Raw genomic sequence first — 24,733 nt, 5'->3', positions numbered from 1 at the left:
CCACCGGCTCTGTGTGACAGAGTTGGATAAAAGATCATATTTGCATTTAGTCTCCGAAAACTTTTCTTCTCAGCACTAACTGATCCCGAGACTCCACATCACTGCGCCGGGGGCCGCGCTGGGCTGCTTCGACTCTGAAGGCTCTTCCTCTGTGGTCTTGATCGAGGCACAGGACTCTTACACACAGAGACCATTGTTTTTCCCCTCGAGACTCCCCACTCACCCTCACCCCTAGGACTGCCCTCCCCCGCCCTGAAAGCTTCCTCTACAATCTAGGCAAGTGAGGTCAGGGTGGCTGGCTTTGCAGTACAAAGGGCGCCACCGGCCGTCCACCTCAGTGGCTGTGGAAACCGACCCAGCCTGCCCTTTTCACACCACCATTTCATCGGCAGCCCCTGGCCAGGCCAACGGGCCCATTTCATTCGCTTCCTGTCTCCCTCTTTCTCCCTCAGGGAAAGTGTTGAGAAAAGACACTCCAGCCACCCTTCACCAGCACCTATCCTCCCGGTGAGCACCCTGGGACACACCCGCAGCTCCACTGAACAGATCAGGGGTCATTTGAACACTGAGGCTCGTGAGAAAGACAAATCCAAAGAGAGGGAGCGGGACCATGCGGAGTCCCGGAAGGACCTGACCGTGGAGGAGCACAAGGTGAGGGAGGGCCACCCGCCCGAGAAGGATGGCCACGGCCACGAAGGGCGGGCCGTGGGCGAAGAGGCCAAGCAGCTGGCCCGAGTGCCGTCGCCCTACGTGCGGACCCCCGTCGTGGAGAGCGCCAGGCCCAACAGCACCTCGAGCCGCGAGGCTGAGCAGCGCAAGAGCGAGCCGGCCTACGAGAACCCCAAGAAGAGCTCAGAGGTCAAGGTGAAGGAGGAGCGCAAGGAAGACCATGACCTCCCTCCGGAGGCCCCGCAGACCCACCGGTCCTCGGAGCCGCCTCCTCCGAACTCCTCGTCCAGCGTGCACCCGGGGCCCTTGGCCTCCATGCCCATGACAGTGGGGGTGACGGGCATCCACCCCATGAACAGCATCAGCAGCCTGGACAGGACTCGCATGATGACTCCCTTCATGGGCATCAGCCCCATCCCCGGCGGAGAGCGGTTCCCGTATCCTTCTTTCCACTGGGACCCCATCCGGGACCCTTTGAGGGACCCCTACCGAGAACTGGACATTCACCGGAGAGACCCGCTGGGCAGGGACTTTCTGCTGAGGAACGACCCTCTCCACCGTCTCTCGACCCCGCGGCTGTACGAAGCTGACCGCTCCTTCAGGGACAGGGAGCCTCACGATTATAACCACCACCACCACCACCACCACCACCCTCTGTCTGTGGACCCTCGGCGGGAACACGAGCGAGGGGGCCACCTGGACGAGCGGGAGCGCCTGCACATGCTCAGAGAGGACTACGAGCACACGCGGCTCCACCCTGTCCACCCGGCCTCCCTCGATGGACACCTGCCCCACCCTAGCCTCATCACTCCGGGGCTCCCCAGCATGCACTACCCCAGAATCAGCCCCACCGCGGGGCACCAGAACGGACTCCTCAACAAGACCCCTCCTACGGCGGCGCTGAGCGCGCCTCCCCCGCTCATTTCTACGCTGGGGGGCCGCCCGGTCTCCCCAAGAAGGACTACTCCTCTGTCCGCAGACATAAGGGAGAGGCCGCCTTCCCACACTCTGAAGGACATCGAAGCTCGATAAGGAGAGCATGGGCCACGGAAGAGGAAGGAGGAACCTCACACCAACACAACGCCGGACTCGAGAGAAGGGGGGAGCCAGAGGACTCCTGCGTCAGTAACACAGACTGGGGGGCCCAAAGCCCCCAGCGCTTCCCCTTGTAAACAATGTATAGCCTCAGTGCAGATTTTGAAATGTTTTGTATATTATATGTTGAAATTTTTCAGACCTTTTAGCCAAGTCATATGTTCTCATGTGTCCAACTCTTTTGGTTTCTTGTATAAAACGTTTTGATTTGAACCAAAACAGTGAAGATGACCACACACACCGCCGTGGTGTTAACCGGGGAGAAAGTAGACCGCAGTCCACACAGTCCACCGTGCGAAGCTCTTTCAGACGGGACGGGAAGGCCGTGTACATAGTTCTGTAAAAAAGATTGCTTCATGAGCTGAGGGTTCATATATGCAAAAGGGTAAGATGAAAGCTTTACTTTGTACAAATGTAAATAGGTAAAGATTAAGTAACATAATACATTAATACTTCTTAAAATGTGCTCTTTGCAAACCTAATACCGGTGAACACGGCCAGCTACGGCTGCGTTCCCATGTATTGTCATAGACAGCTAAACCCTTCAACTATGCAATGAATGTTCGGGCTTTTCACAAAAGCCCGCCTAACTCAAAGGAGCCTTTTCAAATCCATTTACAACATACTTAAGGTCATATTTTCCCTGAACAAGCGCTTACGTGATATGACTCTGTTTTCCTTGCTTGTTTTTTTAAATGGAGGAACATCCTATTTTGCAAATTGGACCCCAGGCTGAAACTTTGCACCTGAAGTTGCTGCTTGCGGGCTCCTGGGGGAGAGCACAGCCCCGGAAAGGTCAGAGGATGAGAGCAGCCAGGGCCAGGGGGTCAGGGGTTGTCAGATGCCAAAATCAGGAGACACAGACAGGTCGCCAGCATCGCGTCACCACCGGTCATGTGATTCCACACACACCTCCTGTGGGAGCCATGCATTTTCTAGTGTGTCCTAGTTCCTGTCTGTGCACACTGCCTCGCTTTGTAATGGGATTTCGTTACACTCAAACAGATCCTGAAAGAAAGCTTCCAGTTTTCTCAGATGATGGATATGTTTTCATTGTAGTTGATAACTGACGGATTGAAGGTGCACATTTCCCAGTGGGACTCACTGTATGCCAGTCGGTAACAAAGTCTGGGAGCAGCCGCAGCAGGTCAACCTCGCGGAGCCATGGCGAGTTACGGAGGGTGAAAGGTGGCAGAGACGAAGTCTTGTGTGTGCGTGCGTTTTTAAGTTTGCATCAATCTTAATGTCTCTTCATGATACTTTTATAATACATTAAGCCTCTTGTCTACATATTTGGAGAGAATATGACTTTACTAGCAGAGAAATACAATATATCTTGTCTACTGGACTGTAAAATATATGTATGAAATAAAATTAGTTCCATTTGGTCTTCTAGTATATTAAAGTGCTATCTGACGTTGTTATCCTGTTTTTGAAGAAAAAAAAGTTAACTACAGACCATTGTTTCTAATAAGCAGAGAGATCTATTTTAGTAGTAAACTGAAGGTTTAGTTGTGAGCTTCAGATTTTTTGTGAACTCCAGATGTTGTGCAGTGTTTTTTTTTTTTTTAAGACAACAACTAAAAAGGAAAAAAAATCCAAGGAATATGTACACTGGAACTGTAGTGGTAGCTTTCAGTATTGTAAAGAGATTGTTCTATACAGACCTTTTTGCTGTTTATCCTGTATGTAATAAAGTCCTTTCTAGATCCTATGTGAAAAGAAAAGTGAAGCGACTGAATCTTCAGCATGTTCTCATCGGCGGAGCCTTCTTGTGTAATGTAAACTGTGCCATGTTATTAAAAAATGTGAACCAAGCTTCCAGCTGCCTGTGTGTGTGAGATGGCCATCGTGGCCTCCGGGGAGGAGCCTTTCCTGCCAGACCTGGCTCTCGACACACCGTGAGCCCGGCCGAGCGAGAGCAGGAGGCTGACCCGCCACGGCTGGCCGTCCGCCCGCCCGGCCCCCTGCCCGTTCGTTTCTGTAGACATCCGGGCCCCAGACAATCCATTGTAGTTTTTTGTTTGTTTGTTTGTTTGTTTGTTTATGTACGCTCTAAGCAAAATACTCTATGTCACGGGAAGGGACTTCTGGATTTGAAGATGATGTAGATGTCGGCCAGGTTAGCCAGTGCCCTTTGCGTCTCAGGCCTCCTTCCAACCTCAGTCTTTGCTTCCTCTGCGTCGATGACAAATCTGCTTTCGGGCCTTCGGCAGTAGCCTTTCCTGCCTTTTTCTTGCATTTTGCTCAGAGGACTCAGGGGTGCTGTTTAAGACCTTCCAGATTCTTGTCTCCGTGTCCACTTTTTCTGCGTCTTGAATGATACAGCATATCTCTCATCAGTTTGCAGACTCCTGCCTCACCTTTGAAAATCTGTTTCGGTTTTTTTTTAAGATGTAAAATTGTTCAATTCTACTGTGTCAACCTGATGAAATTTCTGTTTCGATTGATGTTTTTATCTTACTGGAAAAAACAAAGGTCCAGGGTAGCAGGATGTGGGTAGCTGCGGAGTGGGTATTGGAAGTGCAAGTGAATGGAAACCAGGAGCTCTGGGCGTGTGGCGGAGGGTGCTGTGGGCCCCTCCACCCCACAGGGGTGGGTGGGAAGTGGGGCACTGGAGACCCCTGGGTGGGCACACTGGCCTGGCAGGCTTGGAGAGCTGAGGGTGAATCCAAGCTGATGGTGTTTGGATGGGGTGCTTGGATACACCCCACTTCACTCAGCTTTGCTTTCGTATGTTCTGTCTGACTCCCAGACTAGAGAAAATAAGTTGAAGAAGAGCCAGTGGCTCGGAAAACGTGGTAAACACTGTGGTTTTCCAAACCAGGAAGTTCTCGGGGCCTTCCAGACTGAACGGGAGACTGTGGACGCGCTGTTGCGGGCAGCCTCACTGCCTTCGCCGCACACCTATTTTCGTGTTGCCATCTGCAGTGTCAGGACGCAGAAGCGCCAGCTCTCTGAATCAGTCACGGTATTTAATCCCGGGGGCTTGATTCAGCTCAACCTTTGCATATTTTGCCACTAATTATGTGCAGCTCCTCAGCATTGATGGGCACCAGCACCAATTTGATTTCTTGCTAACCTATAGATGCTCTAATTATCTCCACAATCTTTGACTGACAATGATCTTGTTACCTTCTAATGGTACATGACAAGTAAAGTAGCGAACATAATGATGCAATAATTATCATTTTGGAAGGATATTCACAACAGCATTTGCTATTTACCCTTTTTCTGCCTCAATCAAGGTGGATGAGAGGAAATAAGATGTGACTGTTGATGCCGCATGTACGAATGTAGCATAAGTTCAGGACAGAATTGTGCAGTGCACCCAGCCGCGTGGTGAGGGTCCCCTGTGTCCACACCAAAAAAATTAGCCTCAGCAGCGTTAAGTCAGTTAAAGGAAAGAAGACAGGAACAGTGACGGGCTTTTCCACATGTTACTTTTTAAACTTTGCCTTCGTTTCCCCGCCCCCCCCCCCATGAATTTCTGAGCAGTTTCCTAGATATGGAAGTATCCTTTCCACAGAATAGGGTTATTTTCCAGGTAGAAGATTGTGTCAGCGAAGGCACCTCTGCACTGTGAAGTTGCCTGTCTTCCTTTGGCTCTATCACAAGCACACGGCAAGCTTTTGTACCTCACATCTGAGCGGCCAGAAGCCTCTGAGACACCTAGAGCCAGCAGGCAGGAGACCTGCAGCCACCCTGGTGCCTTCCGCTCAGTGACCTTGAGCAAGCCACAGAACCTCTCTGCACCCGTTCCTTAATGTGCAAAGTGACACCATCTGACCCTAACAACACCTGAAGATGGGCAGGTCCTAAGCCAGATATCCAGGGACGTGGAGGGGGTTTTGGGGTGTGCCATCACAGAGCCAATGAAATTTATAGACTAGATAGAGAACCACCCACACAAAAGCAAAAGAAACTATGTATGCATGTATGTATGTATGTATATATGTATTTCTACAAACACAGTCCCAATTATGGTGTCATGAAAATTACCAAAAAAGAGTTGCTGACATATTTGGTAGAGCCAAATGGAGTGGGGTTGGTACTCCCAGGATTTCTCACCTGGTCTGGGGAGGCGGGTGGGACAGGGTCTCCCTGCAGCACCTGAAATATTGTCAGTCTGGGTCCGCACTCACAGTCCCACCGGGAATGGTTACTGGCTCCGAGATGCAGGCCAGGGGCAGTTGCACCTCTGAGCTGGCATTTGGCGCCTGAATGTGGCCCAGAAGGTCCCTAACCTTTCAGCCCTACTGTGTCCAAGTCCCCGGCCCTGACAGGCAAACAGGACTCAGCTCCCTCAGTTCTAACTTGATTTGTTGCCTGACATTTGAGGCTTCTCCAAGCTCTTTTTGGACTTTATATTGGGTTGACCAAAAAGTCCATTATGTTTTCTCTGTAAAATAAATGACATACTTTTCATTTTCACCAATAACTTGATTGATTTGGATATTTTGAGTATGTCAGCTATCTCCTGCTATTGGCCTCTAGTGGGTAGAGGCCAGGGGTCCTGCTAACCATCTTCCAGTGCAACAGAGAGCCCCACGGCAAAGAATTATTTGTCTAAAATGTCAAAAGAACCAAGGATCTTCGCAAAGCACTTCTGACACGTGTGATCAGTCACAGCATCTTCTCCATACACTGCACAAATCTTTTTGCATTTCAGTTGTGTTTTTACCTTTCTTGAAATAATAAAGCATAAGATGCAGATCTCCTGCCCCCTGGGCAGAGCCCACTCCGGGGTGGGCTGGTGAGCAGAGGGCTGGCTGCACAGGGCCCCGGCTCCAGCCTTTCTGCCTGTAATCCAAGTGCGTCCCGGTGCAGTGCACATCCCCGCACACACCTGCAACAGGTGTGAGGAAGCAAGACCCTTGTTCTGTGCAGTGACGTCTAGATCTTTTAAATTCTATTTTCTTCTAATTCATTTTTTACATGCTGGTTGTACCCAACACTTGATTTTACACCTTTGGAAATCATGGGTCTCAGTCCCTAGTTTGAAAAGTGTCACAGAAGAAAGCCCCCAGACTTGAAAGAAGCCAGAGACATCTGGGCTGAAGATTCCACTGTTTTCTGCTCCTGCCCCGCCACTTCTCCCCGTTCTCTCACCTGCTCTCTCCCTCGACCAGCCTTCACGCGGCCACTAGTTCTCACATTTCCCCGGGTTTGAAAGTCCTCCTCTGCTCAGAGGTCGGCGGAGTGGAGCCGGGACTTGTGAGCTGGCCTCCGAGGGCCTGCACCTGCGGTGCCTGGAGACCTGTCGGCCTCAGAGCGGGCCTTTCCCGTGCGGCCTGGGCGCTCGTACACCTCTGTGTGCTTGTTCCCTCTATTCTCCCCTATTCATTGGCAACCTGATGTTCCCCTCAAAGGCCTTCACCCCAAGGAAGCCTCCCCTGACTGCCTCTTGCCCCCCATCAGAGTAAATTGTTTAGTCTAGTGGTTCTCAAAGCGTGGCCCCAGGACCAGCAGCAGCTCTGCCTGGGAAAGTGTTCAGATGCACATGGCAGCCCTTCCCTCCAGCCTCCAGGACTGAGGACCATGGTGGGTCCCAGGGACCTGTGGTTCAGTGAGCCCACCAGGTGATTCTAACACAGAGTCGGTTTGAGAGCCACTGACTCCTGGAACAGAGACTGTTCTGACTCTCCAGCCTCATCCAGGATCCTGCTGGATTGTGAAGATGTTGCACCTGTGTTTGGGCCAGAAAGGCATTTTCCATTTCCAAGTCTATCCTCATTCCTCACTAGTGTGTGGTCGCTAATCTGTGTGTCGGCAGCAGCAGGAGACGGGCCAAGAGTCTGCCTCTGCCTTCTCCTTAGCATAATGATGGTGATAGCCAGTGTTAACGCGGTTATTTCAGTACGCTCCGTGCTTTTAGCATGGATTATCCCCTTCAATGTTTTCAACGGCCTTACAAGATATAACCCACTTCGGCAACAGAGAAAAATGAGGTCCAGGTGAAGTACTTTGCCCATGTTCAAGTGCATAACCTAAATACCAACCCTCTCCCTCTAAGCCTACACCATAATCACGGCCCTGTGTTACCACCCAGAAAAGGCTTGCTGAGTTAATTAGCCATGTAAACAGCAGTTGCAATGACATCGTTTACCCATTTAACATGCACTTGGAATTAGCACTATATGCATTCCAGAGGCTGGAAACCGATGGCCTGGGATGAATGAATGAATGAACGAACGAATGAAAGAAACAAGAGGATTGTGCAAGTCTCAATGATGAGAATATACCATGAGCCAAGGATTATGATTAATCCAAGTCTGTATATCAACGACTTATTTTTTTTAATCTCACCTGCAGATATTTTTATTGATTTTAGAGAGAGAGGAAGGGACTGAGAGAAAGAGAAACTGACCGGTCGCCTCCACACAAACCTCAACCAGGGATCGAACTCACAACCTAGGTATGTGCCCTGACCGGGGATAAAACCTGTAACCTTTTTATGTATGGGACGATGCTCCAACCAACTGAACCCCCTGGCCAGGGCTAAGACTTTTTTTTTTAATTGGCTTGTGTGGCCCAAAGCAGCGAACAACATGTGTTTGGGCCAGAATTATTTTAGAACACAGAAATTTGACGTGGGCAAACCAGAGGCCGTGACCCACTGAGCCCATGTTCCCAGGGCCGCAGGCCCTGAGCAGCCGGCACCCTGCTCCTGCCGGCGCCCCACGTGGCCTTCTCATCGCGGCTTCCTCCCAGCGAGCAGTTTGTGACTGCAGATCGGGATCCGTGCGAACGTTAGTGCAGAAGGTCTTGAAAACTGAAGTATTCTTGTATCTAGTTATTAAAGTAGAACGAAAGTTCCTAGGGTTCTGGGCAATAAAGTGACATCCTTAGAAGTAATAGCCAACATTCTCCGGGAATGAAATTGTTCCCACTCAGATGGATCTTCGCCCCGCTGGGTCTCTGATAAAGCCACGAAGGAGGCCTCCTGCTGTAGCGCACACACCCCAACGGCAGCCAGCGTTCGTGAGTGTGTCAGTGGGTGTGTCAGTGGCTGTGGGGTAAAGGGACAGTCGTGTGTTTGACAAACGCTGAGGGCGTCGTCCCATTGGTGAGGGTCATGCTAGGGGCTGGAGCTCTAACTGGAGCCAAAAAGACAAGGCCCCTTCCTCCTGGGTGGGTTTACATCCCAGGGGAAGACAACAAATTGACGTTAACCAGGACAAAAATGGCATTTCATCTGCTAGTGTTCATGGAAGGAAAGAAATGCCAAGACAAAAACATGAACATGGAAGTAATGTTTGGGAAGAGTCATGGGAAGGGCACAAAGCCAAAGTCGGAGAGGCCTCGGGGGTCTGATGCTAAGGGTCTGGCTCGCTAGGACTTGAGACTTCATCCTGTGGGCCACCGGGAACGACTGACGTGTCTGTAAGTAACGTTTCAGGGGGTCGAATCGGGGCTGGGAGGGTGAGTTCCCCTAACACGGGAAGTCCAACGCTGGCGGCGCACCGCCGGCGTTTCACTGCCAGCCGCGGCCCCGCTCCGACACCCGGACTCAAACACAGCAGCAACCAAATCCTGCAGTCTCCACCCGCCTCCCCGGGGACCCCGTGGGACGCCCTTCCCCACTCGGCCTCACCCACCCCCTGCCTTGGACCTCAGCTCCAACTGCACGGTGCCTGTCACTGCTCGTCTGACGTCCTTCTGGCGCCTTTCGCTCCGCTCCATCCGCGGCCTCCTCACAGCCCGGAACCCTCCCCGGCCCTCCTCGGCCTCAGCACAAACCCCCTTTCCCTCTGCCCTTCTCCTGCCCTTCACCCGCCGGCCCCCGCGGGCTCCCCCGCAGCTCCCTGAAGCGGGGAGGGGGCCTTTTCTCGTGGTGGCCCGAGGTGGGCCCCAGAACACTCCCCCGCCCCCTCCCAAACGCCCCCCCCCCCCCAGTCCTTGAGGACGGTCCCTGGCTCACACGGTCCTCCTCCCCAGGCCCGGGCCCCGCCCGCGACTCGGCGCCCCGACTGCAGGTCAGATCCCGCAGCTGAGCGCGGGAGGGCCGTTCACGCCCCCGAGGCCCCACCCCGCAACGCCCGAGGCCGCCCGGTGCTCGTCGGGCCTCCTTCCCCGCCTCGCAGTCCCCCCGCCTCCCGGACCGGCAGCCCCGCGGGCTGGCCCTCTCCCGCCCCGCGGACCCACACGCCCTCCGGCGGCCCCGGAGCCCGCCGCCCGGGCCGGCACGGGGAGAGACAGCCACCGAATCACGCTGCAGGCGGTAACCTGCGGCGGGCCCTCCGGGCCCCCGGAAAACCGTGCCTCCCCTACTGTCCTCGGCGGCCGTCGTGGCTGAGTCCCTCGAGGCCCGCGTCCCAGGAAAGTGCCCGGCCTCCTGCCCGGAATCCAGCCCCGTGGCCCCGTGCACGGAGCCGCGGGTCCTGGGGGGCGGCGAGGCGCGCACCCCGGCCTCTCCGGGCCTGGGGAAGGACGAGGACCCCCGCCCCGGTCCTCCAACCGCGGAGGCTCAGCTGGAGAAAAGGGCCGAGCCGAGCCTCTGCCACGTGCCGTCGCAGGTTCCACGGAAGGGCCCGGGCGTTGCCGACCGTGTGCTGTAGAAGCCCCGGCGCTCGGGAGCAGGCAGGGGCCGTGCCGGCGCCGGGCCCCGCCCGTCTCACACACACACACACTCACACACTCACACACACACACACTCACACACACACACACACCTCACACACACACTCACAGTCACACACACACTCACACAGTCACACACACACTCACAGTCACACACACTCACACAGTCACACACACTCACACACACACTCACACAGTCACACACACTCACACACACACTCACACACACACTCACACACCTCACACACACTCACACACACTCACACACTCTCACACACACTCACACACTCACACACACACTCACACACACTCACACTCACACGCACGCTGATTCCACAGCGCGTGGCCACCTCGGCTCCGAGGCGGGGTGCGGCCCGGTGCGCGCGGGGTGACGGCCGGGCCGCCCTCGGCTCGCTCTCGCTCCGGCCTCGGGGACTCACCCTCCGCCCGGCTCCGGTCCGGACCGCGGGTGCAGCGGGGCGGCCTTGCGGGCTGACGCCGCTTCAGACGGCAGGCGGGCACGCGTGGTGGGAACTCTTTAAGAAAAGAAAAAGCCATTTAATTAATTTGCCAAACGCTTCCGTTCGAGGTAGTGAGGGTAGGATGGAGGCCTGCACGCGGCAGGGTTGTTTCTCAGCTATTGAACTGCCGGTTCCTCACTCTTCTTGCCATTCTAATTCGTGGCCCTGGAGGCACTCACCACTTAGCGAAGCATTCACGACGTTTTGCATGAGGCAACTGAGGGGTATTTGGAAATCATAAATGCTTATTATTACTCTTAAGTTTCTACATATGTAAGACCAGATGTAATAAGGATGGAGCATAATAGTGATTCTTTACACTGACAACAAACACTAGAATTGCTGCTCCTTATATATTTCTCTAAATTTTATTTTTCAATTACAATTACATTCAGTATTATTGTGTATTAGTTTCAGGTGTACAGCATAGTAGTTAGATAGTCATATACTTCACAAAATGTTCCCCCATATCTCTAAGACCCACCTGGCACTATCCATAGTTATTACAATATTATTGGCGGTATTCCCTTTGCCATACTTTACGTTACCATGACTATTTAAAAGAGCATCATTTAAATACTTTTAAGTAATATTTTGATATCATTAATTATAATTAATCCTTTGATTTTTAATTTTAAGAGATACTTTAAAGACTTAAAAGTAATTGAAAATATACAAAGTAAATTTTAATTTTTAAATATTAGTTTACTCTCTTGATGGAAACATTCAAATTTTGTACCTTTAAAGAAATGCATTTTCTTTTTTAATCCTTAGATCAGGACCCGCGCACTTTTTCTGTTAAGGGCCGGATGGTAAATACCTTGGACTTTGTGGGCCAGGGGTCTTTGTCACAACCACTCAGCTCAGCTCCTGTAGCATGGGGCAGCCCCGGGCAGGCGATATGTGAACGAACTTACCGTTAAACTTGAGAGAAACAGAAGGTAGGGCCACATCTGGCCTGTGGGCCAGAGTTTGCTGATCCCTGCCGTAGGCCATTGAGAATGAATTCAAGTCAACATCATGATATAAATATAAAATGAAAAAGTGGAACTCATGAAAGAAAATAACAATGGAAATTTAAAAAAATATTATGCAAAGAATATTTGCTTAACTTTTGAAAACTGGGAAAGTACAAGAGAGCAGAATTCCATCACGTATGGTCCTTATACAATTTGCAAAGTAAACACTTTAAAGTTGAAATGTGCAGGGAGGTCACTGGAGGTGAGCAGACGGCTGCAGGACAGAACTCAGACAGACCTGCCTATAAACCGGCCAGTTTCCCTCGGTGGTGACATGCTGCAAAAGCAGTTGCTCAGCTTCACAAGCAGGAGAACATTGATACGACCCACCGTCTCATTCACATTTCCCCACTTTGCTTACACTCAGCTGTGTGAGCGTGTTAAGTTCTTCACCACGTTATCACCTGTGTGGGCTCCTGTCTCCTCCCCCAGGGTCCGGGTGTTGGGCTGTCCCAGAACCACCAGGGCCCCTCCAGCAGCCCTGTGGAGCCACAGCCCTCCTCTCCAGCCCTAGTCTGTGGCAACGACTTCTCTGTCTTCCATTTCTAAAATTCGACCATTTCAAAAGTGTTTTATAAATGCAGTCATGGCTCTTAAAGATTGATTTTTTTTTAATTAGCACAATTTCCTGGAGACTTCTCCAAGCCATAACAACAGTTAATAATGCTTTCCTTTTTTATGGCTGAGCAGTATTCCACAGGGCAGTGGAGTGAATTTTGTCTCCCTAAAATTCAGATATTAAAGCCTAAGGCCCCGTGTGACTGTTCTGGAGATGGAGCCTCTAAGCAAGTGATTAAGGCTAAATGAGGTCCTCAGAGTGGTGCTCTGAGCTAACAGAATCTGATGGCCATGTCTTGACAGAAGAGGAAAAGCAACAGAAGATCTCTGTCCTGTGAGGACGCAGTAAACCATGGAGCGAGCCCTTACCAGAAACCAGCTCCTACTGGAGCCTCGATTTTGGACTTCAGCCTCCAGAATTGTGCATAAGTGTCTGCTGGTACTTCACTGCGGCAGCCTGAGTTGATTAAGATGCCTACTATATACATACCACAGTTTGTCTAGCCCTTCACCTGCTGAAGGAAACCGAAGCTGTTCCCAATTTTTGGATATTGCGAATAAAGCTGCTATAAACATTTCTGTACAGGTTTGCATGTGATAGCAGTTGCATTTGTTTTTGAAGAAAATCCCAACCCATTTTCCAGAGTGGCTGGACCGTTTTATATTCCTTCTAGCACTGTACGAGTGATCCAGTTTTTCTGCCTCTTCATCAATGTTTAGTGCTGTTACTTTTCCTTCCTTCCTCCCTCCCTCCCTTCTTTCCTTCTTCCCCCCCTCCCTCCCTTATTCCTTCCATTTCTCTGCCATTCTGTTCATAGTGACTCCTCATTGCAGTTCAATTTGCATTTCCCTAATGGCTAATGTTGTTGAACACAATTTCTTTTCCAGCTTTCTCAAAGTATGATTCACAAATGAAAATCATCCATATTTAGGTCATGCAACATGATTTCTTCCAAGGTATACAACATGACGATCTAATGTACAGATACACTGTGAAGTGATTACCACAATCAAGTTCATTAACGCCACCATCACCTTTTGTGTGTGTGGTGAGAACACTTCAGATCCACTCTCTTAGCAAGCGTCAAGTACACATTACGTTTTTATTAACTGTAGTCACATGCTGTCCATTACATCCCGGAACTCATTCACTGCTAGCTGAGTGCCCGTCTCCAGCGCCCGTCTCCTCAACCCCCCAGCTCCTGGCGACTACCACTCTTCTCTCTGGCTCTACAAGCCAAACATCTTTTTAGCTGTGTTTATCATCTGTGTATTTTATTCAGTAAAATATCTGTCCATGATTTCTGAGAGTATCTATATTTTCTAGATACTAGTCCTTTGTCGGACACGCGGTTTGCCAGTCTTTTCTCCCAGCCTGTGGCTGGCTTTCCATCTGCCTCCCACCGGCCTGCCTAGAGCAAAGCCCTTGTTTTGACAAGGCCAGTTTATCGGTTTTCCCTTTTACGGGTCATGCTGCTGGTGCCCGGGGTCCCTGCCCAGGCTGCTCTTCTCACTCCCCTCGTAGTACCTTTTGATTTGGAAAGTTTTTAATTTTGATGCAGTCTCATTTAATCAAGTTTTCTTTTGTTGCTGCTGCTTTTTCATGTTATATCCATGACATCATTACCAAACCTAAGGTCATAAAAATGTATGCTTATGTTTTCTCTTAAAAGTTTTATACTTTCAGTTCTTATGTTTAGGTTTTTCATCCATTTCAAGTTAATTTTTGTGTATGGTGTGAGGTAAGGGTCCAACTTCATTCTTTTGCATGGGGATATCCAGTTGTTCCAGCACCATTTGTTGAAGTTTTCCCATTGAATAGCTTTGCCATTCTTGTTTAAAATCAATTAACCACAGACATGTAAGTGTGTTTCTGGACTCTCAGTTCTGGCCCATTTATCTAGGTGTCTCTTCTCACATGTCTATTCTTACATAGGCAAATGATTTTTTAAATAATTTTTTTAAAGATTTTTATTTATTTATTTTAGAGAAGGGAAGTGAGAGAGAAAACGAGGGAGAGAAACATCAATGTGTGGTTGCCTCTCATATGCCCCTTACTGGGGACCTGGCTTGTAACCCAGGCATGTGCCCTGACTGGGAATCAAACCTGTGACCCTTTGGTTTGTAGGCCAGTGCTCAATCCATTGAGCCACACGAACCAGAGCAGCAAGTGATTTTTGACCAGAGTTTCTGCAGGGACCAGCTTCGTGAATTAAAAGGAGATAAAATGAAGAACACCACCCCACATCCTTTAGATTCTTACATGTGGTATGAATTCTGCCATTCTTGTAGGATGCTGTATTGTTTTTTATTTATAATCTTGGGTGGGGCAGGGTGGCAGTAGCATCAGAGGCTTCCCCCACTTTGTCTTCTTGATGTGGGGATTACACCAAATAGAAAACACGTCAACCCAGGGACACAGTAGGAGCTGGGGAAGACCAGCCATGGGCCCCTGCAGGCTGAGGCTTGGCCACGCGCCACTCACTCTCCGACCATCACCTACCTCCACTCTGACAAGAAACCGTGATGACGCTTCAGAACTCTGGGTATCAGTGTTAAGTCAGACCTTGTGTCCGGTGATCCCTGAAATATCTGATCATTTATTTCCCTTAACCAAGAGCACAGTTACCCAAGGACATAGCCGCAGGTCCCTTTGGAGAAAGGCTTGGGAACCTCTCACTACCAGGTATACTTGCTGGGATGGCACAGGGTCCTTCCCACTAAGGACTTGGCATCCTTTTCAGTCGGTGAGGTCCAGCTCTGAACACAAACTCAGTGCTGGAAAGTTGAGAAAGTTGAGACCAAATGTATTAGCAACATGACTATGAAGGAACCCCCCAAAACTCAGAATTTATTTATAAAAAATTGTGTACTATTCTTATATGTTTCAACTGCAGTCACCTTCAAAGCACTCTCCTTTTGATGCAATACATCTATTGAGATGTGTTTCCACTGCTCAAAACAGTTTTTGAACTCGTTGATTTTGATGCTTTTTGGTGCGTCTGCCATTTTTTGTTTCAACTCTTCCATATCGGCAAAATGTTTTCCTTTGAGGACTGTTTTCATCTGGGGACACAAGAAAAAAAAAAAAAAGAAGTCATTCATGGTGAGATTGGATGAAAATTTTAGTCAAAAACTGCTCAACACTCAGCTCAGTGTGGGCAGGTGTGCACATAAATCACCCATCATGAAATGGGCTAACATGCTGAGTCTTCACAAAAAATTCACTGAAGCCAAACACAGCCTTTCACAACAACACCAGCTGGTACACTAATACAGCCGGGTTTCTAGAACACTCAGATAGCAGGAAAAGTCTGTACTACAAGGGGCCTGCTCTCCAGGAGATAATTCCAGATTTTGGGGTAGTCCACCCTCCTAAATATAATTGTGCTGTATTACTTGGTAAAAGAAAATATTTTCAGAAATATTTTTTTCTCTGAAACCATAAAGTTGCCAGAAAACATTGGTGGTAAGACAACAGTCTTGGTGATGATTTCTTGGATTTGATGCCAAAAGCAAAGGCAATAAGAGATGATATAAGTAGTGGCTATATAAAACTCAAAAGCAAAAAAAAAAAGTAAAAATAAAAGGTTTTTGCACAGCAAAGGAAACCATCAACAAAATGAAAAGACAACCTACTGAATGGGAGAAAAGATGTGCAAACCATATATCTGATATCTGACAAGGGGTAAATATCCAAAAAATACAAAGAACTCACAGAACTCAATAGCAAAAAAAAAAGGTAATCCCATTAAAAAATGGGCAGAGGTCTGAATAGACATTTCCCCAAAGGACACGTATAAATGGCCAACAGACACATGGAAAGTGCTCAGCCTGACTCGTCATCAGGGAAACGCGGTGCGAACCACAGTGAGACTTCGTGTCAGCACCGTTGGAAAGGCTGTTCTCAGAAGGAAACGTGTTGGCGAGGGTGTGGAGAAAAGGGAACGCATGCGCACTTCTGGTGGGACAGTGAATCAGCGCACCACCATAGGAGAGAGCGGGGACATTCCTCCAACAGTAAAAAGAGAACGGCAGTGTGACCCAGTAATTCCACTGCTGGGTGTTTATCCAAAGGAAGTGAAGACTCTAACTTGAAAGGGTGTCTGCGCCCACCGTCACCCGTGGGCATTATTGCAGCATCATTAACCACAGCCAATACACAGAAGCAACCTGCGTCCATCGGTGGGCCAACCGACGACGAAGGTGTGGTACATGCCCACAACGGAACACTGTTCGGCCATGAGAGAGAAGGAAATCCTGCAATTTGTGACAGCATGATTGAATCTTGAGGACATTATGCTAAATGAAATGTCAGACAGATAAAGACAAATACCGCATGACCTCACTTATATGAGAAGTCTCAAACACAAACCCCGAGCTCATAAGATGCAGAGAACAGTGGTTGCAAGAGGTGGGGGGCGAGGGCCGGCCAGATTGGTGAATGGAGTCAAAAGGTACCAATTTCCAGCTATGAAATAAGTCATGGGGATTAAAAAAATATTTTCACATTAGCTCATGAAAAAAAAATGCAGCTCAAAATGATGTATGTTAAAAGCAGGTCATAAACAGAGTGATTCAGAAGGACTAGGAAAAAACCAAGACATACCAGACAAATGGAAACAATAAGGAAATGGGAATGAGTTCCTAATTTTGGAAAAGTAGAACTTAGTTCAAACACTTTAAACATGACAATGCAGGATGCTTGATAATGTTTAGGGTGACAGTTCAAATCATGGACTCAGTGATTACAAATAGTGTGTACTAAACAGCACAGCAGCCACCCGGTGCAGCAGAAACCCTGAATGATGCCAGAACAGAGAAAAAATAGGAGACTCTACACCACTATCTGGCCGAGACAGACCAAATGCACCTGTAATGTGTTTGTTTTATTATTTGAGAATATTTAAGTCTACTGTAGAAAGCAAGAAAAAAATCAAGTGAGTGAAACTCATAAGCTGTGTTAAGTGTAGAGAGTGAGTAAGGAAGTAGCTTGTGCCAACTATAGACAGTAAGTTCTAACCTGTCAAATGTGACATGGAGGATGGGACCAGGCTACTGGATGGATACTTATGGTTAGACAGAGACACAAAGAAAAGTCATGAAGTATGGGAAATGTGAACTGTGCGGTGACAGCTGTTTGCTCTCTAATCCAGCTGCTCACTGATGACTCTTCTGTAGCCCCGTTCAGCCCCACATGTGCTCAGCCCCCTGGGTAGGAGGTTAACTGGTGAGCCACAGCTGTGCCCAAAGCTTATATGCCCCTGTATCTTTCTGATGAGCTAACTGTGTATTTTGGCCCAAACGCCTTCTGGTTATTGGGCTCCCCTGCTGAAATCTCAGCTGTGGTCCTTGTAACCACACCACTGAGGGGAAGGCTGGTGCAGGGAGAGAGACAAGGCACGTGAGCATGACACAACACAGTGTTCAGCGGCACCACCTTCTACCTGGCTTGCAGCCTGTCCTAAGGGTCTTAATACATCCTTTCTCTTTCCCCTTGATTCCTGCTGTTTTAAACTGATTTACTAAACCATGTGATTCAAACATCTTGTGTAGGTCTGTGGGACTTCTGCTCCGTGGGCTCTGGTGTAGCTTTCTAGGTAGTGCCCTTGGAGACTATCAATGCCTCCCAGTACTTTATCAGGCCACATGACTGAAATTAATAAGAACATAGAAGACCTAAATAACAAAATCAATAAAGTCAATCTTAAGGGTATATTTTGAACTTTACATGGTAATGATAGAGAAAATATCTTCTTCTCAAGTATATAAGGAACACTACAAAATTAACAATTTATTAGGTCATGAGGAATATCCTATGGAGGATATCTCAATATCCCCCATAAAGCAAGAATAATGTAAACAACACTCTTTGCTCACAATGTAATAAAATGAGAAATTAGTAACAGTAGAAAATAAAAACATTACCATGTTACAAAGGAGTCTGTTACTGCTATAGTCCTAAACATTTTGTGAGAAAAATACCTAAAAAAGAAAATAAAATAGGTACAAATAAAAAAAGAAAAGGAAACTCCATCAAACAGTCCTTGAAAGGAAATGGAAATCCAAACTCAAATTATGTGATTTTCCCAAAATAATAATAATAACAAAATACTATATGTCAGATTTTATGATACCTTTAAGAGTAACCAAAGAAAATTTATTGCTTAATATTTAAATCAATATTAATGAAATAGTGAAAATAAACAAGTCAAATTCTCAACTCAGAACAACACCAAGTAAGCAAACAAAAAGCAAAAGAAATGGAAGGATAGAGAAGAAGCATTATTGTATGTACAGTGGAATATTATGCAGCCAGAAGAAAGAAGAAGTCCCTGTCACTTGGGACAACCTGAATGGACCTGGAGATTTTGCTGAGTGACATGTCAGACAGAGAAAGACAGATACCATGTGATCTCACTGATATGTGGGGTCTGAAAAAGTTGAACTCACAGAAATAGAGACAGAATGGTGGTTTCCAGGGGCTTGGGTTAGAGGAAAAGGAGAGATGGGATCAAAAGGTACCAGCGTCCAGTTATACAACAAATGGGGTCTGGGGACCCAACGTAGAGCATGGCAACCACAGCGAGTGGCACCCTGGTGTGCGCTGGGGAGCTGCTGGGAGGGGAGGCCTTAAATGTCCTCACCATAAAGACACATGGGAATTACACAAGGTGATGGGAGTGTTAACCTCATCGTGGTACTTATGTTGCAAAACATATGTGCATTAAATCATCCCATTGTGTGCCTTAAACTGATACAATGTGATATGTCAGTTGCCGCTCAGAAAACAGCATGGTCTCAGTAGAGGTCCTGCACATACTGTCGGACGTTCTCCCAAGGACTGGAGTGAGTTTAACCAAGTCTCAGGATACCAGGTCAGTGTACGAGAGTCGATTATAGTTCTATAGGCTAGCAATGAACAGTTGGAAACAGTTTTTTAAAATGCACCATTTTCAATAGCACCACAAAGTTTTAAAAATACAAAGTCTGTATGCTGAAAATTGAACTCTGAGGAAAGAAATGAAAGAGGATGTACATGGAGAGCCATCCTGAGGTCATGGATTTGAAGATTTGATGTTAACATATTGATTGTCCCCAAACAGACCTATAAATTCAATATAATTCTGATTAAAACACCAATAAATATTTCTGTAGAAATTAACAAGCTATTTCTGCAATTTATAGGGAAAGCAAAGAATCTGAAGTAATCAAAAATTTTGAAAAAGGAAAACAATTAGGAAGATTCCAGCATCTGACTTCAAGACTTACTGTGATAAAGCTACAGTAATAAGACAGTGTGGTGTTGACGGAAGGACAGACGCACGGACCCACGGAGAAGAACAGAACACAGAATAGGCCCATCATGTACGGTCACCCGACTTTTGATGTGGGTGTGGAGGCAGTTGAGTGGAGAAAGGAGTCTTTCCAAAGAAATATGCTGCAACGATGGAATATCTAAACGGAGACAGAAAAAAGAACTTCAATTTATGTCTCACACCATCTGCAAAAATTAAATTAAAAAATGAATTATATACCTACATATGAAACGTAAGGTTATAAAATTTGTACAACAAAATCTTTGTGACATTGGCTGAGGCAAGGATTTCTTATTCAACTCCAAAAGAATGATCCATAATATAACACATTGATAAATTTGACTTTATCAAAATAAAAAACTTCTGCCCTTTGAAATACACTCTTAAGTGGATGAAAAGACAACCATATACCAGGATGAAATATCAGCAAACCGAACATCTGATAAAAGGTGTATCCAGAACTCCCAAAACTTGAGAAGTCCTAAAAAAAACAACAACCCAATGAAACATTGGGCAAAGGATTTCACCATTTCACCAAATAAGATATATGCGAGGCACAGAAAGGACATTCATCATCAGGGAAACGGAAGTTGAAACCAGGACTGTAAAACGCTGTGCGTGCCACAGGTGCCAGTGAGGGTGCTGGCACCTGCACTGCTGGGACCTGCTGCGGGGATGCTGACGGGTGCGGCTGCTCCAGAAACCAGTCTTGCCATTTCTTACAAAGTTAAGCACACATTCCCTGTCAGCCAGCCATTGCACTCCTAGTTATTGGAGATAAAGGTGACACAGAGGCCTTTAAACAAGTGTTATCATTCGTAATTGCCAACAAGCTGAAAAACAACCCAGATGCCTTTCAAAGGCAAATAGATAAACTGTGTTCCATCCAAAGAATGGAATACTACTCAGCAATAAGGAAGAATGAACTAGACATGCAACATCAGTGAATGTCAAATGTGTTACACCAAGAGAAGGAAACCAGATGCAAAAGCCTACACATTCTGTTTTCATTTATACACATCTGAGAAAAGGCTGGTGCGTCGGGACAGAAAAACGAAGCAGGGGTACAGGGTGGGGGTGGAGGTGAGGGGTAGAGGGTGAGGGTGAGGAGGAGCGTTGACCATAAAGGGACAGAAAGAGGGAACTTGGGAGGGTGGAGCTGCTCTAAGGGGCATAGATGGTGACAAGGACATGACTAGAGCCATTTGTCCACACTCATGGAATTGCTCACTAAAAGGGATGTTTTACCAGAAAAAATTAAAAATCAACTTAAGTAAAAGGCATAAAATAATGACATGACAAGCCATTGACTGGGAGCGGATATTTGCCTGCATATAACCCACAAAGGACAAATATCTAGAATATATACAAGTTTTTACCACACAACAACTAAATGGTAAAGTAGGCAAAAACTTGACCAAACGTTCCCCGCAGGCGACATGCAAAGATCCACTGCCTGTGAGCCAGGGCCAGCCTCACTGCTCAGCAGGGAGATGCAGATTCAAGCCCAGGTGAGTGATGCCTATATACCCGCCCACCTGAAAAATCGGAACATCTGACAGCCTCATCTGTTGGCAAGCACAGGAAGGACTGTGGGTGTGATTGGTTACAACCCCCCTGGAGCCGTCTGGCCTTCATCTGGTTTGAAGATCTGCACTCTGTGTCAGCCAGCAGCTCTGCCTCTAGGGGACTGGCACGCAGGTTCCCCGGGCCGTAGTTCATAGCATCACTTCCAGGAACAGTGCCAAACAGCAGACAGCCTGTGTGCCCGTCAACAGGACAGTTTGCGGGGGGATTTCCAACAAATAGTGGAATATTACACAGCAGCTAAAATGAACAAACATTACTACTTGCAACAGCATGGATTAATCTTAGAAAAATAATGTTCCGTGAAAGACACCAGGCATACAAAACTCAAGTAGTATGGTTTCATTGTAGAAAATTCAAGAACAGACAACATAAAACCATACTTATTTTTAGGGACAAACTCATAGGTGGAAAATGGCAGAGAAGCAAGAGCCCTGAACAGCAGGAAGGTGTGGCCCTCTGGGGGCAGTGAGGGCCTTCTGAGGGGGGTGGGGGCCTGTAAGGGGCTGTTGGGGTGTCAACCACAGTCTAGCTCTTGACCTTAGTGTTGGTTAGAGGGGTGTTCACCTGATAGCTACTGATTATGTACTAAATATGTTTTAAGAATATGGTTTTTTAAAAAAGAGTTAAGTCCTATCATTCCGTTGCTCAAAGCCTTCCAGAGGCTCCCAGCTCAGTCCATATAAAAGGCTGTTCAGGCTCCAGGGGTGTGCACTCCCCCCGCCCCCCACGTCCCTCACTCAGCGCTAATCTGGCCACTCTGACCTCCAGCCACGGTCCTGCCTCAGGGCCTTTGCACTAGCCGTTCCCTTTGCTTGGACCACTCTCCCTCAGCTACGTCTCTCTCTGGCTATTTCCTTCAAATCTTTACGCAAAATACCTCCTCCTCCTCAGCGGGGACTTCCTCAGCGGGGACTTCCTCAGCACCCTCACTAAAGTGGCCCGCCCTCCTCCCCCAACACGGTCGCGCTTGCTGTCCCTTCTCTGCCGAGTCTTCCCCTTGCACTCAGCGCCACTTCATACAGGACACGCTGTGTTTTGTTTGACAATGTTTTGGTCACCGTCCGACTTCCCGTTCTAAAAGCAATCTTTACTGGGACAGAGGTTTTGACCCCCATGCCGATTGCTTGGTTCTCAACATTTAGCACAGTGCCTGGCACCGAACAGGTGTCCAAAAAACCTTGTCCAAGTAATAACCTTAAGGTAGGTTGTGAAACACATGAAAATTCTGAACAGGTATGTGAAACCCCTTCTCTCACTCTTTATTTTAACAAGATTTTTAAAAATTGAAATGAAATCTACATCCTATAAATTAACAATTTTAAGGTGTGCAACTCAGCAGCACTTAGGGCATTCACAATATTGTGCAGCCACCACCTCTATATATTTACAGAACATTTTCATTGCTCTGAAAGGAAACCCTGTCCCCAGCACACAATCACTCTAACCACCCCCTTCCCCAGACCTCACAAAGCCACATTCTTTTTCTGTGGATTTGTCTAACCTGAGTGTTTCATACAAACGGCTCCACACAACATGTGTCTGGCTTATTCCACTAGCATGGTGTTTTTGAAATTCATTCCACTGCAGCACGTATCAGTACCTCGTTCTTTTTTTTATGGCTGAATAACACTCCATCGTATACAGAAAGCACGTTTCATTTATCCATTCTTCAGTTAATAGGCATTTGCTTGTTTCCACCGTTTGGCTATTGTGAAAGGTATTGAATGACTTACAGACATTCATGAACAAGTATTTCTTTGACACCTGTCTTGAATTTTTCGGAAACTCCTTTAACCCACGCCAGCTGTTTAACAAACATTTTATTAGGAGTTAGCATTTTGTGATGGAGGCACGTGGGGGAGAGCTAACATCCAGCTCCACCCCCAGCTGGGCCCTTCTAACCCGCCCTCTGCACGCGGCTTCCTCAGGTGTGCGATGGAAATATGAAAAGTTCCTGGGTAAAGTGTCTGCGCCCTTCACCCCACTGGATCTCTCATTCTGGGATTATGATTTGAAAGATGATCTAATAAAAATATCCCCTGACCCGGGGCAAAATGTCCTAACCAGAACTCAGAAAGGAAACCTCAGGCCTACACCTTCATTTCAGGGAAGCTGGGAGCTGAGAAAGCTCCGAAGAACGCGGTGGGGCCTGTGCGTGTGAGGCGTTCGTGTGCCCGAGGCACCACCAGGACCCACGGCAGGGTCATTCTCCCCCAGGCCAAGCGCCCCTTTGCAGAGGACCCCAAGCTTCCTGTTATTGCGCTTTCTGGACACCAGAGGGCGCTATGAGAACACAGATTTTAGCCATGGATGACCACGTGGTCTGGGAACAAGTAGGAAATCGGCTCTCTGAGTTGCGCCCACCTGGAAAGGGCATAGCTGTGAAAGTGGCAATGCATCTGGGGCTAGCTTGCAAGAAATCGGGCTAACTTGATGTGAACTATTTATTCACTGAAGCCCTACTAGTGAACCTCCCCCGTCCTCTCCCCTCCCTCTCTTGCTTTCTTCCCTGAACGTTGAAGAGTTGCTGCTCTGATATATCTGCCTTTCTAAGTCTGAATGGTTGGCGTAGACACAGGGTCTTTCTGAAACGTACCTTAAAGCATCATGAGTTAATTTCCTGTTAATATCCACATAAAAGCCAAGTTGCTGCATCGGTTTGCAATGGGATGAAGTATTTCAGATGGTGGAGATGTTCCCAGCGGCAGGTGGGGGCAGTTTCAGGAGTCTCTCACTCCAAGCACTCCCGGATCAGGGAGGTCCATGCAAGCGACCTGGTCCAGAAAAGCATGTGCTATACCCTGGTTTGGGTCTGTTCAACGTGACAGGGGCCGGCAAGTCCCGTTCCAATGCGATGCTCAGATCCGGGCTTGGACCCCGGGCCTGTGAATCTACATCTGACCCGGGCTCTAACCTTTAACATCTTGTGAATCTAGGAGGTGCCACCGCACCCCATGCAGTTTGTCCTGTCTGACCTCTCGGGAGAGCCCCTGCGCTGTACTTACTCACTTCTTGCTGATCCTTGGGCCATTCCCCATGGCAGCTGTTTCCAGCTGCAGACTTGCCCAATTCTGTGCTCCCTTCACTGTGTGCTTCACAGAGAAGGTCAAGGACACAACGCCTTTATGGTTTCTCCCTCCACTTCTCTGTCCTGCTTCCTGAACCTGGGGGTGAGCAGAAATTATTTGCCCAGGTTGTGTGAAAAACATATTTTAAGAAACATACCCAATAGATTCAAGGTAGGTCTCACACCCAAAACTATTTAAATGTAACTAGGGGGTGAGGCCAGAGAAGAATCCAGATTCCTTTCTGAAATGTTTGAGCAGGAACCACCTGGAACCAAATGTTACATTGGAATGTGACGTTGGACGGGGCCCAG

At 48.0% G+C, this 24,733-nt stretch overlaps 1 protein-coding gene across 3 annotated transcripts in view; it reads left to right on the top strand.

The window, feature by feature from the left end:
* The window catches only part of AUTS2 (activator of transcription and developmental regulator AUTS2), a 1,150,881-nt gene extending 1,147,299 nt beyond the window's left edge, over window positions 1-3,582 (top strand). For all 3 annotated transcript variants that reach the window (XM_045819369.1, XM_045819367.1, XM_045819368.1), the window contains one exon: window positions 453-3,582. In XM_045819369.1, the coding sequence (XP_045675325.1) occupies window positions 453-1,701 (1,249 nt within the window). In that variant the 3' untranslated portion in view covers window positions 1,702-3,582. The remainder of the gene's footprint in view (window positions 1-452) is intronic.
* Window positions 3,583-24,733: the final 21,151 nt, after the last annotated feature.

This window comes from Phyllostomus hastatus, unplaced genomic scaffold (genome assembly GCF_019186645.2).
Source record: "Phyllostomus hastatus isolate PE091 unplaced genomic scaffold, TTU_PhHast_1.1 phas_scaffold_385, whole genome shotgun sequence".
Taxonomy (NCBI): domain Eukaryota; kingdom Metazoa; phylum Chordata; class Mammalia; order Chiroptera; family Phyllostomidae; genus Phyllostomus; species Phyllostomus hastatus.
Note: the sequence above shows the minus strand (reverse complement) of the source record. Positions and strands in the feature narration are given on the sequence as shown.